Genomic DNA, 13,320 nt, shown 5'->3' with positions numbered 1-13,320 from the left:
AAAAGTTACTTCCTCTGACAATACTTTAACCAAAATAATGTCACTCACATCACTTTTCATGTTGCATATCCTAGTTTAATATTTTGTTTAGTAATGAATCTTCTATAATCAATACTGACAAAAATCACCCGAAAACTTAAAATCAAACAGCAANCACAAGTGGCCGCATTAATTGAAGCTCAAAGAAACTATGTATGAACTGAATACGAGNGCGTATGCTGTAAACAAACTGCACAAATGTAGAGTCAATATTGCCCTCACAAATTCATTTGTTTTCAATAAAGGGAACAAGATAACAAAGCATCAGTATACATGACAGGGTTACAAAACAAGCCAATGCATGAATGTGAAAGCACAGGAAGGCAGTGTAAACGCATAGAAACAAAAAAAAAAAGAAACAGATATTGAAAAGATTCATTACCTGTTGAAGAATTTGAATCCCCACCCCCACAATCAGTGCATGCTTCACTCCAGGCTCAAAAAGATCACTCCAACTTGGTCCTTTTGCAGCTGTTTCGGATGGATGGATCATAGCTGGTCCAACTGGCTGCTGATGCATAAGNTCCTTGTTATAAAGGGCTGACTGACTCACCAGGGCAGCAGCCTGAACAATCTCACCATCCGTTAGGGTCGGTGCATCACCACCTGGAAGGGAGATGAGAGACCCACGTCTCGATCCAGGACCACCTTCTTCGTGTAAATATATTCTCTTGACAACGCCATCTTTTTCAGACCATTTCCATGCCAGCTGCCATCCACCACCAATCCCTGTGTTTCCAGCAGCTTCTCCTTGCACAAGACTACCTTGCCTCATGCTACCCTNCGTGGGAGCAGCCATGTCCCTATCCACACNTGTTGCTTGTCGTGAGATCAATGGACTCTGCAAATTGTCATCAGAATCATCGGCANCAGCATCAGAGACATAATCATCACCCTCCCTGGCAGCGCTTTCTTCATCCCAATCTTCATTCCTAAGTTGATTTCCCCCCACACTAAACATGCTTCCAAAGTGTGGAAAAAGTGCGCTTCCACGCATGCTTCCTGCTTCTGGGAACTTCTCGTGGACACTACCAAAGAGCTTAACAAGAGGGTCCACCAGACCACTTGGATTTGCATTAATCTTTTTAATTTTATGAAAGTATTACCAAATGATCAATCAGTAATTAAATAAAAAGAAAGTACAATCTAGCCATGATGAATCAGTGATCCTAGATTGCATTGATATATTCTATATTTGCAGGTTCACTTCATTATAATTACATGACCTATGAACACTCCTAAATTCCTCTTGGCATGATGAACTTATCCACTTTATTAGGCATGGACATGTGGTACAGATATGCCATTTGTGAAAGGTGTCCAGATAGGAAGAAAAAGTATTGTTGTAGAAGAAAGCGTATAATTCACACGAGTAGTGCGTTAGTTAATGAGCACTGCAACATAAGATTAGACAGACAAGACCATGCCATACAATAAACTCTGACAACAGCACTTCGACGTTGAAATTGCCATATTTGAAACGTCATAATCTGATGCGCACATTTAGCATTTTGAACTATTGCCAAAATGGCGCTTTGCTCTGACTCCAACTTGGTACCAAGTGAGCACAAACTATGGTGGTAGAGTGGTCCACCTCCACCTCCACCTCCGCTTTCTGCTTTCACTGTCTCCCGCTATCTGCTTTCACTGTCTCTCGCTATAATTATAATAATTTGCATCTCTCTCTTCGCCATCTTCATCCTTTGTTCATAAATACATGAATGTCCAGCTTGCCTATCGTAGGTTCTTCATGAATCTGCTATTCCTTGCCTTCACATTCATCCTATTACATGGATCATCAACAGCAAGAGAAGAAGCTTCCCGACATGATGCCGATGATGTCGTAAATATCGGTGCCATATTCACATTGCAAACTATAAACGGCAAAGTTTCCAAAATTGCCATCGAAGCAGCTGAGCAAGACGTAAACTCCGATCCCCGCATCCTGGGGGGACGCAGATTGTCCATAAAGATCCATGATTCCAACTTCAGTAGTTTTCTTGGCTTCATTGGGGGTATGGTATCAGTGCCTATCACTTGCTTGTTTGATATTCTTATTTTGATTGTTGATTGGTGCTGACTGGTGCACTTGATTACAGCCCTCAAGTTCTTGATGACCGACACAGTGGCTATAATCGGTCCACAAACCTCAGGAATGGCCCATGTGCTTTCGCATCTCGCAAATGAGCTCCATGTTCCCCTGCTCTCCTTCACGGCTCTGGATTCCACCCTAACACCTCTCCAGTATCCTTATTTTGTCCAAACAGCGCCCAGCGATCAGTTCCAGATGACTGCAATTGCAGACATGATTAGTAATTATGGTTGGAGAGAAGTCATAGCAATATTCAATGATGATGATCCGGGTCGAAATGGGGTAACTGTTTTGGGGGATAAACTTGCAGAAAGGGGTTGTAAGTTGTCTTACAAAGCAGCACTGCCTCCTGAACCAACCGCCACTCCAAGCTTTATTACCAGTCAGTTAGTGAAGATTAAGAGCATGGAGTCTCGAATAATCGTTTTACACACCTTCGCCAAAACTGGTCTCCTGGTTTTTGACCTGGCTCAAAAACAAGAAATGATGTCCAAAGGGTATGTTTGGATAGCTACTGCATGGTTATCGACTGTTTTAGATTCATCTTCTGCTTCAAACACTTCTAATTCAATTCTAGGAGCTCTTACCCTTCGCCCTCACACCCCTCAATCCTTAAAAAAACAGGCATTTATCTCAAGGTGGAAACACTTAAGTAATGGCTCAATTGGGTTAAATCCATACGGACTCTATGCGTATGATTCTGTGTGGACGATTGCTCGGGCACTGAACTTATTCTTTGATCAGAAAGGAAAGGTTTCATTTTCTAACAAAAATTTAAGTAGTACGGGGGAAGAGAATCTGAATCTGGGTGCTTTGAGCGTTTTTGAAGGAGGGAAGCAACTACTTGATAACATATTGGGCATTAATATGACTGGATTGACTGGACCTATTCACTTTGGTTCAGATAGATCTCCTCCACATCCATCATATGAAATCATTAATGTAATTGCCACAGGTTTTCGGAGCATCGGTTACTGGTCTAATTACTCTGGACTCTCCGTAATCACCCCTGAGAAACTTCAGTTGAAGCCTGCCAATCGTTCAATTTCAAGCCAGCATCTAAAGCCTGTCATATGGCCTGGAAATACCATAGAAAGGCCTCGTGGATGGGTTTTCCCACATAATGGGAGGCAACTGAGAATTGGAGTTCCCAACAGAGTTAGTTATAGAGCCATAGTCTCACAAATAAATGCCTCCAATGCAGTTCAAGGATATTGCATAGAGATATTCCGAGCTGCCATAAAACTTCTTCCATATACAGTTCAGTATAAGTTCGTTCTATTTGGAGATGGAGAAAATAACCCAAGCTACTATGATCTTGTCAACATGATTACTCTTGATGTAATGTAACCAATACCCAAAAAAAAATTACAATCCTTCTATTACATAGTACAAACATGCTAATTTTCTTGCTTTTATTGATTTTATTACGCTTGCATCTGCAGGTTTTCGATGTTGCTGTAGGTGACATTGCTATCGTCACTGACCGAACAAAGATTGTGGATTTTACTCAACCATATATAGAGTCGGGGCTAGTTGTGGTTGCTCCGGTAAACAAATTGAAGTCGCATGCTTGGGCTTTCTTGCGACCATTTACTCCAATGATGTGGGGTGTCACTGCATTTTTTTTCCTTTTTGTTGGAACAGTGGTGTGGATTCTTGAACATAGAACAAACGATGACTTTCGGGGGCCGCCAAAGGAACAGATAGTTACGGTTCTTTGGTAAGTACCGAGGAGTTTTCCTATTACTGAACTTTACTTCCCTTCTGAATTGACTTGTGTACATATATATCTTGACATAACTGATCATCTTTGTATGCTGTTGCAGGTTTAGTTTCTCAACCATGTTCTTTGCGCACAGTAAGTCCACCCATTTTGGCAATTGATGTCGTATTCGAGAAACATGTTCTGTTCTGGTGATCCTTGTTGGTAGATATAAATAAGTTTCTTCATTATTTCAGGAGAAAACACAGTGAGTCCACTTGGTCGAGTTGTGTTGATTATCTGGCTTTTTGTGGTTCTGATAATCAATTCAAGCTACACTGCAAGCTTGACATCAATTCTGACAGTGCAGCAGCTGTCTTCACCCATAACAGGAATTGATAGCTTGATATCCAGCAATGAACGTATAGGATTCCAAGTAGGTTCGTTTGCTGCAAACTATCTAACCGAGCAACTCAACATCCCCAAACATAGGCTTGTTCCTCTTGGCTCACCAGAAGAATATGCCATTGCCCTTGAAAGAGGAACAGTTGCAGCAGTGGTGGATGAAAGGCCATATGTAGAACTATTCCTTTCAGACCACTGCGAATTCTCAATCAGGGGCCAAGAGTTCACCAAAAGTGGATGGGGATTTGTGAGTATCTTTAGAATTGGTATAAAGTGGATTTTATGTTATCTTGATTAATTTATGGCTGTAATAAGTTTCAAGGATTGATTGAATTTCCATATTAATTTGTTGGGTGTGGTGACAGGCATTTCCTAGGGACTCTCCTTTTGCAGTTGATATGTCAACAGCCATTTTAACTTTATCTGAGAATGGTGAACTTCAGAGGATCCATGAAAAGTGGCTTTCAGAAAAGGCTTGTGCTCATCGCAGTAGTGAGAATGAACAACTTCAATTGAATAGCTTCAAGGGCCTGTTTCTAATATGTGGGATAACATGTTTCATGGCGCTTTTGATATACTTCTTATCTATGCTACACCAGTTCAGCAAAAAATCCCCTATAAAAGCTGGTCCTTCAAATCGTGACAGCTCACGTTCTACACGCATCCAAACATTCCTGGATTTTGTGGACGAGAAAGAAGCCGTATCTCCCAGGAAATTAAAAAGAAAACTGGAACATATTTCATCAAATCGTTTGAGGAGCATATCAAAGAGCAGGAGTGAGAGAGTACAGTAATAAGCTTCATCATTCTCATTTTCATCAACATATGTCATTCTCTGTACATATACAAAGTTACTTCAAACCTATTCTTCTCTAATTTACTTCTCTTATGTCATCTCACCTCAATTAATTTTCTTCTAAAGCTTTTTTGCTCCAAGCTTCACCGTTCACTTGCAAATTAAATTGCACATAGCTTTAACAATGAAAACTATAAAATTGTAACTTGGCATTCAAAGAAACAAAAACAATATTAGAGTACTGGATGGACTTGCCTACTCGGATTCAACACTACTCAATTTCCAGGCAAATTCTTACTGCAATCCCATAATTTCATACTGCATCTCCATAAATTTCAAATTTACTTTTTATTTTAGGATTTTCAGTTTGAACATCAATATTTTTTTATTATAGAAAGTATAATTCATAACACAATAAAATATATATTTTAAAATTTGTATTATGGACTATCAAATTTATATTTTGAAATATATAATCCAAAACATGAAAAAAAATATACGTTTTGTAATGTACATTTCCAAATATAAATTTTATATTCTGTAAATAAAAAATATATATTTTAAAATGTAAAATATAAAATACATTTTAAATTATATAATTCCAAATAGAGTAATACATAGAAAGAGTAATTTTAACAATTCTTATGAATATCCAAGAGGAAACCATAGAGGAGTAAGAAAAAAGAGCCTAATTTCCAACATTTTGTCTCTATAGTAACACAAATATTAGTGCTACTACTAGAACTGAAGTTTGTTAGAACATGGCTGATTGTGTCATGATAATAGGGAAAATAATTAAACCACAAACAAAAGTAAGGGCATGATTAATATAATGATAATTAATGGATCACATGATCACAAGAAATTCTTTTGTTTAATAGATTTTAATTATTCAATACTTAAAATAGGCTTTGAAATAAAAACTAAAAATTCTTATCCAACTAAATAAACACCCATATTTTTATAGTTTTAATTAAGTTTTATTCCAACGGCTAGGTTTAAGAATAAACATAATAAATTGTTAACCGGATAATTAATACGATTTTAAGTTTTTTTAAAGTTGCTTTTTGAAAAAGGAAATATATTTCAAAGAAAACAAACTCAGTATTGTTTAACTCTACATCTAATACAAATCATATTACTAAACATTCAAATTGATTTAATAATAATTTTGGAAAGGTTAGGCCAAACTACCAACATTTTGTGTCATCCCAAAATAGACTAAGTTATTTATTTTTCTTTCCGTAGATATTTTGTATATGCTTATTATATTGTTTTTTATGTTCTTGTGTTAGTAATTGAGAATAAGATGATTTTACCTAAATATTAATATTATATTTATTGGTCTCATAATTGTCCAGCCCATTAATTATATTAATTATTCAATAATACAATATATTTGTACAATATAATCTCTTAATTACACAAAAATACCATATATTTGTCTTTGGTACGGTTATTAAATATATTAACTGACCATTAATGACATCCATCTTACCCATCTTACCTGTCTCGTGATCACTGGATTTCCGGTCAGTGCGGATGACACTCCCCTCGAACGGTCAGCTACCCGGGCATAGTACATTAAGCCCCCCAAGCCTCGAGCAGCTATTTGCATGTGCGAAGGGGTTTTATATAGTGAGTTGAAATTTGCTAGTTTTTAGGTGTTTGGGCTTACTGCCGATCAAGATGATTCGTTTTAGACTCACCAAATGGCGTTTGCTACTAGAGTTGAGGTAGCTTCGCTTGGACCCATCGAGCGGCGTGCGCCACCTGAGTTTAAGGTGAATTTGTTTTAGCACCACCGAGTGGCATGGATCGCTAGAGTTTAAAGTGAATTCATTTTAGAACCACCGAGCAGCGTGGGCCACTAGAGTTTAAGGTGAATTTGTTTTAGAACCACCGAGCGGTGTGAGCCAACCACCGAGCGGTGTGAGCCACTAAAATTTAAGGTGAATTCCTTTTAGAACCACCGAGCGGCGTGGACCGCTAAAGTTTAAGATGAATTCGTTTTAGAACACCGAGTGGCGTGGACCGCTAGAGTTTAAGGTGAATTCGTTTTAGAGCCACTAAGCGGCGTGAACCCCTAGAGTTTAAGGTGAATTCGTTTTAGAACCACCGAGCAGCGTGGGCCACTAGAATTTAAGATGAATTCGTTTTAGAACCACCGAGCGACATGGACCACAAGAGCTTAAGGTGAATTAGTTTTAGAACCACCGAGCGGTGTGGACCACTAGAGTTTAAGGTTGTCGATAACGTAGTATGAGTGTCCTAAATCAACATATAAAACACTAAAAATATCTTGCGTTATTCCTTCAACGTCGAACTACAAATTGTACTTAGTTGAAATAAAACTTAAAGTGGGACGTAAGTGTTGAGTACTGCCTTGCCTCCTTGTGATCTTAACTGGGTGTTGCTGTCCTCAGTCCCACGGTGGACGCCATTATGTTTCGGTAGATATTTTGTAGGATCGAGAAACATGCCATTCTTTTGTTGTTGCTCTCTTTATTTTCTGACTTCTAATCTTCCTGCTCCAAATTCTTCCCGTTCAAGCCGAGGGTAAGAGTACCTGCAAAAGACACTCTGACGCGTCAACGATATTGCTTTTTGTGTTAGTAATTGAGAATAAAATGATTTTACCTGAACATTAATATTATATTTATTGGCCTCATAATTGTCCAACCCATTAATTATATTAAATATTCATTTAATACAGTATATTTGTGCAATATAATCTGCTAATCATTCATAAATACCATATATTTGTCTTTGATATAACTATTAAATATATTAACTGAATATTAATGACATCCATCTTACCCGTGATCACTAATGCGGATGACACTCCTCTAAAACAGTCAGCTGCCAGTACAGTACAGATTTCATATGTGAATGACGAAAAAAAAAAAAAGAAAATCAAATTTAAGTGAAAACAGTTCTATATATAATAATAATAACAACACTGATATTATAATTTCAATTTGAGAGAGAAAGTGAGATTAATTATTTATTATTAAGTATAGGTTTGTAAGTGGGGAGAGTGGTGGGAAGAGAAGTGGAAATGGCGACGGCAACTTACTTCCTGTGTCCGTCTCCGGCGAGTTTCAAAGGCAGTGAGATGCCGATAGCAAGATTCAGATGCTGCAGCAGCGGCAGCGGCAACAGCAACAGCGTCTCGCTCAATACTCGAACGGAGCCCCGACCCGTAACCACATTCGTCAAAGCGTTTGCTCCAGCCACCGTCGCCAATCTCGGTCCGGGCTTCGACTTCCTAGGTTGCGCCGTCGACGGGATGGGGGACATTGTCTCCGTCAGGGTCGACCCACAGGTTCACCCGGGCGAGATACGCATCTCCGACATCACCGGCCACGCTCCCGACAAGCTCAGCAAAAACCCTCTTTGGAACTGCGCTGGCATCGCCGCCATCGAAGTCATGAAAATGCTCTCCATTCGATCCGTCGGCCTCTCGCTCTCCCTGCAGAAGGGCCTTCCTTTGGGAAGCGGTCTGGGATCGAGCGCCGCCAGCGCCGCCGCTGCGGCCGTGGCGGTGAACGAGATGTTTGGGAAGAGATTGAGCGTGGAGGATCTTGTTGTGGCGTCGTTGAAATCGGAAGAGAAGGTCTCGGGGTATCACGCGGACAACGTGGCCCCATCGATCATGGGGGGTTTCGTGCTGATTCAGAGCTACGAGCCACTGCAGTTGATAGAGCTAAAGTTTCCTGCGGAGAAGGAGCTGTATTTCGTGCTGGTGAGTCCAGAATTCGAAGCCCCGACTAAGAAGATGCGCGCAGCGCTCCCCAGCGAGATTGGGATGGCGCACCACGTTTGGAATTGCAGCCAGGCTGGCGCTCTGGTGGCGGCGGTGTTGAAGGGTGACGTGGTTGGTTTGGGGAAGGCTTTGTCCTCTGACAAGATCGTTGAGCCCCGGCGTGCCCCCTTAATTCCCGGCATGGAGGCTGTTAAGAAGGCTGCCCTTCAGGCTGGGGCCTTTGGCTGTACCATCAGTGGCGCTGGCCCCACCGCCGTTGCCGTCATCGATGATGAGCCTACCGGACATGCCATTGCCCAACACATGATTCAAGCCTTTCTCAGCCACGGCAATTTGAAGGCTTCTGCAAAAGTTTTACAGCTCGATCGCCTTGGTGCTAGACGCATTCTAGATTGACTTCTATCTCAGTGCCTTCCTTTCCAATGGTAACTTCTCTTCTCTTCCCTGCTCCACTGTCTGATCACCCCAGTAACATTTCCTATCTCACATACATTTTTCATCATTGCTTATGTTACTATCTGACACCACCATTTACCATAATGCTTCTCACATCCTTTTGCGTTTTTGGACTACTCTCTTGCACAAATTGTTCTGTTCTGATGAATCACTCTACTGACTCTTTTCGTCAAATAAAAAACTTTTGCCATGTTCTTGCCATGTCTCAACTCCCCACTTTTCTCCTTCGCATCAGAAACTTGAATGGTATTATATAAAATGAAGACAGTTTTCAGATCAGATTATTGTTGATCTATTTTGCCTCTGAACATTCATATACATCATCATTGTGTCAGCACAAGTCCACTCGCATTTTGTTCCCAACCCCACAGTTTCTGTTCTAAGCTTCTTGAAATTGTTGTGATATTCTGATTAAATCTTGAGTTTAGAATTTTGTTCAGGTTTTGAATTGCGTATCCTTTTTAAATGCATCCATGACTGAAATTCCATGGAATCTGTCTCGGCTTTTGTTATTTGTAGCCAATGGGTTATCTAGCGCCGAATGAATTCTTACTTAAATTAATATGCTTACCAGAATCTTGAACATTTCAAAAATTGGATTTCTTTCACTTCCCCGGGACACTAGTGGTGCTGCTCATCAAGTGTATCTGATAAAGGAAAAGCAGCAATCTGGTGTGGAGGTCTGAATAAAAAGAGAAACATAAACCAAGCTGGGAGCTGCATCTGCATCTGGGTGGCGACAATTTAAATAGATGAATAATTATGAAAGAACTAGATCAGGTCAGTGCTATGGCGAGCTCAAAGGCAGGTTTTAGGTTTTCTTTGCTTGTGTTTTCTTTTCCTACTCGCTACTTGGGAACCTTTTTGTCTTTCTAGTTACTCCTAGTTTCATTGTGTTAATCATGCTTTTCGGTAGCATGTAAAATGTTTTTCACTAATTGTTCTGTAGTACTTATATTTGTCATTTCAATGTCAATTTTCCCTTTTTCCTAGTTAAATCTAAGAAAAATGCATTGGGACTTTATCACGGTTTTAGGATCTAGTTTCCATAGGATGTGTATCCTTGCTCGTCGAAGGATTGTTTTAAGATTAACTGAAGTGCCGTGCCTGTTTAACTTTTCTTGTAAAATCCAATCTTTAACTAATTTTATTTGTTATAAAATAAATTGTTAAACCCTCTAAGATCATGTTTTAAAGAATTAGTAATCACATTAATCATTTAAAATATTTTGCTGCTAAATTAGGCTTTACAAAATTTTAGTTTATTGCTAGGGATGAGAATCCGGCATGTAAGGGTTTGATTATCAGTTCCATCTATAAAATAAAAGTTCATTTACATCTTTATATTTAACGAGTATAAAATTTATTTCATTTTCATTCTCATGGGAAGTAGGTATACTAGTACTTGTACCTCGATTCTTTTAATCTAAATTATTAATTAAATTATTTTTTTACAAAATTAAAAATCACAGTAATAAACATAATTTCCTTTTTTAAAATCAATAAAAATATATCTTTTTTTCTTGTCAAATATGAAATTATAATTATATAAAATAAAAGAATAAAAAGTAATTACTCATCTTTAATTACTACATCCAAAAACAGTTATTAAGTTTATTACATGTAAATTTAAAATATAATCTTACTTCAAATGGATGAGTTGATTAAAAATTTTGATGCTATTTTTTATTTTAAGAAATAAAGTATTTAAAAAATGAAAGAAGTAAGGGTAAGGTTACTCGAATTGTTTTGATTGTGAAAGGTGTATGGGATAGTATGGTATAACTTGATAGTAACTTATTCAATTTGGTTCCTGGAATTTTTTTTAAACAAATTCAAACAACTCATTATTTAGTATTTAATTTTGATAAATAATAATATTTATTATTTATAAGCGAGAGTTGTTGAGAAGGAACTCAGAGTAAACTCTCTTAATACTGTAAATTAATTTTTTGACAAAAAGAAGGATGATGCATTCTGGAACACATAATTACTAAAAGGTTATAATACCAACAAAAGTTCATTTTTATCAAATACTAATTAATTTGCCCTTCAAAAGCTAGACCCCTTTATGTATATATTCTTGTCTGTAGTCAAATTAGAAAAATGTAACTTTCAAAACAACTGGTCAAAAATAAAGTTTATTAAGATGCCAATAATGTTTTAAAGAATATTGACAATATATAATAATTGAAGTTATATTCAGCATCTTCGCCATTTTTAAAACACTAACATTCTCAGAACATTTATAATACCCATGCAAAAAACCTTACAAATATTTAACATTGATTATAATTTCTATGGTAGACATTACATACCAAAAAAAGAAACCATTCCTATTTTTATTATTCCCAAAATTCTTACTTTCACTGACATCCCTTCCGCAAAACACCATGTTTAAAATTGAAGACTTAACAATGTACATTTAACATCCCAAAATTCCTGCTTTACTTCCTGAAATTAAAATCTTCACAATGTTTCACACTACTGCTGACGACTAAGATAAGTAACAGTATTTTCCTTTAAAATCATATAAATCACGAAATATGGGTTATAAAATCAATTTCGAAAGAAATAGATTATAATCCCAAATCCCTTCCCACAATGAAGATATTTTAAGTTGGAGGGGTGCCTGAAGAGGAGTAAACCATATATTGAAATCAATTTTATATTGAAGAAAAGTTCCAATAATGTTAACTCAGCTACCACTGACAGCTTCGGCTTGCTTTGCCCCGACAGAGAAGAACTCAGTTATCACTTCCAGTGGCATGCCTTTGGTTTCTGGAACTTTTAAGAAGACAAACACCCAAGCTATGATGCATACGATCGCATACATACCAAAAACACCACCAAGGCCCACAGAATTAAGCATAACTGGGAGCGTGTACGTGACGATGATGTCACATATCCAAAATGTAAGAGCACATATAGCTATGCATAGACCACGAATTCTAGTTGGGAAGATCTCTGAACAAAGGATATTAGGAATTGGCCCAAAACCCATGACGAAACAACAGAAGTAGACAATGACACTCAAAGTTGAGATAAAAGCATTCACACTACTGTTGAATTCTACAAGACTCCCTACTACTAATATCAGAAGAGCCACTATCAAGACGGGGATTGTGGTCAGCAGCAAGGTCCTGCATTAAGAAAAAGACCAGAAAAAGGTAATGGGGGAAGTATACAGAATCCGTTAAAAAAAAGCAAAACAGAATATCATATATTCACACTACGCAAATATCATATATTAAGGTAACACTCTATAGTTATCTCAGATACTTTCACATGGGAACTTAAATGCAAAACAAAACAGCACTTCCACCACAACAAATCCTTACTCACTAGGTTGAATCAATGTACATGGATGAGCTCAATAAAAACCAAAATTGAAACAAAAGATAGAGCAAATTTATTAAAAAAAAAACAAACAAAAAAATCTAATGCCCACTACTTATGATTTCCTAAGTTTTACTGTCTTTTAATCAGAGCATTTCGATTCGAATAACTTTTCTCACTAGATCCTTCATCGATCTTCGAACATCCTAGTTTGAATGAGTTTCTATATCTATGGATGCTAACTTCAACATTTTCCAGGATAAAAACACTCCTATTCTTATGCTTTCTTATATGTCCGTTCATTCACCCCCGGCATTCTTATCATTAACACATTTAGCTTTCTCTCAGTTGAAACATCATTACCCAACATTTACTGCCGTGCTCGCTGTAATTTTGCTTTTGATCCAGAGAACTTTGCAATAGTTGTAATTTCAAACGCAATTGTTGTTGAAATAGCACCATAAATTGCAAAATATAGCAAATAACGTACAGGAAAAAATGCAATGTAAAGAGTTTATCCATTAAAAAATCATCGCCAGGATACATCCACCAATTGAAACAAATCTTATCATTTAAACAAGAAGATCCAACAAAAAGTTAGAAGAGAAAGATGCATACCTTCTGCCAGATATATCCATGAGCCTCATGGCCACAGCTATACAAGGTAACATTAACAAGGTTGTCACACAACTAATAAGAAAAGACGCAGAAGTAGAACC

The 13,320-nt window shown here is 37.7% G+C and overlaps 4 protein-coding genes across 6 annotated transcripts in view; 2 read left to right on the top strand and 2 right to left on the bottom strand.

The window, feature by feature from the left end:
- LOC106763850 (monosaccharide-sensing protein 2) overlaps positions 1-13,320 on the bottom strand; it is a 19,230-nt gene that overhangs the window by 1,759 nt on the left and 4,151 nt on the right. For both annotated transcript variants that reach the window (XM_022781745.1, XM_014648014.2), the window contains one exon: positions 422-1,101. In XM_022781745.1, coding sequence (XP_022637466.1) covers positions 422-1,101 — 680 coding nt within the window. The remainder of the gene's footprint in view (positions 1-421; positions 1,102-13,320) is intronic.
- On the top strand, positions 1,367-5,168 carry LOC106763849 (glutamate receptor 3.2). Of its 2 annotated transcripts, none has more exons than XM_014648013.2 (6): positions 1,367-2,054; positions 2,139-3,472; positions 3,577-3,854; positions 3,961-3,992; positions 4,094-4,507; positions 4,607-4,723. In XM_014648013.2, exons 1-6 carry the CDS (start codon positions 1,757-1,759, stop codon positions 4,615-4,617), a joined length of 2,367 nt encoding a protein of 788 aa, XP_014503499.1. In that variant the 5' UTR covers positions 1,367-1,756; the 3' UTR covers positions 4,618-4,723. The 2 variants fall into 2 exon arrangements, with proteins under 2 accessions (XP_014503499.1, XP_014503498.1); XM_014648012.2 differs by having other exon boundaries at positions 1,368-2,054; positions 4,094-4,488; positions 4,607-5,168.
- On the top strand, positions 8,008-10,260 carry LOC106763853 (homoserine kinase). Its single transcript, XM_014648016.2, has 2 exons — positions 8,008-9,231; positions 9,837-10,260. The coding sequence occupies exon 1, from the start codon at positions 8,099-8,101 to the stop codon at positions 9,200-9,202; it is 1,104 nt and encodes a 367-aa protein (XP_014503502.1). The 5' UTR covers positions 8,008-8,098; the 3' UTR covers positions 9,203-9,231; positions 9,837-10,260.
- On the bottom strand, positions 11,687-13,314 carry LOC106763854 (monosaccharide-sensing protein 2). The gene is made up of 2 exons (XM_014648017.1): positions 13,220-13,314; positions 11,687-12,405 (listed from the first exon to the last, which is right to left on the bottom strand). Exons 1-2 carry the CDS (start codon positions 13,270-13,272, stop codon positions 11,961-11,963), a joined length of 498 nt encoding a protein of 165 aa, XP_014503503.1. The 5' UTR covers positions 13,273-13,314; the 3' UTR covers positions 11,687-11,960.

This window comes from Vigna radiata, chromosome 6, assembly GCF_000741045.1.
Source record: "Vigna radiata var. radiata cultivar VC1973A chromosome 6, Vradiata_ver6, whole genome shotgun sequence".
NCBI classification, from domain to species: domain Eukaryota; kingdom Viridiplantae; phylum Streptophyta; class Magnoliopsida; order Fabales; family Fabaceae; genus Vigna; species Vigna radiata.
Note: the sequence above shows the minus strand (reverse complement) of the source record. Positions and strands in the feature narration are given on the sequence as shown.

Bases quoted from the DNA above. Each gene is read 5' to 3' on its own strand.
- LOC106763853 (XM_014648016.2), top strand. From the start codon at position 8,099: ATGGCGACGGCAACTTACTTCCTGTGTCCGTCTCCGGCGAGTTTCAAA.
- LOC106763849 (XM_014648012.2), top strand. From the start codon at position 1,757: ATGAATGTCCAGCTTGCCTATCGTAGGTTCTTCATGAATCTGCTATTC. The intron at 2,055-2,138 runs GTATGGTATCAG...ACTTGATTACAG, and splicing joins TTTTCTTGGCTTCATTGGGG to CCCTCAAGTTCTTGATGACC. The intron at 3,993-4,093 runs GTAAGTCCACCC...TCATTATTTCAG, and splicing joins AACCATGTTCTTTGCGCACA to GAGAAAACACAGTGAGTCCA.
- LOC106763854 (XM_014648017.1), bottom strand. From the start codon at position 13,272: ATGTTACCTTGTATAGCTGTGGCCATGAGGCTCATGGATATATCTGGC. The intron at 12,406-13,219 runs GTATGCATCTTT...TTCTTAATGCAG, and splicing joins ATGGATATATCTGGCAGAAG to GACCTTGCTGCTGACCACAA.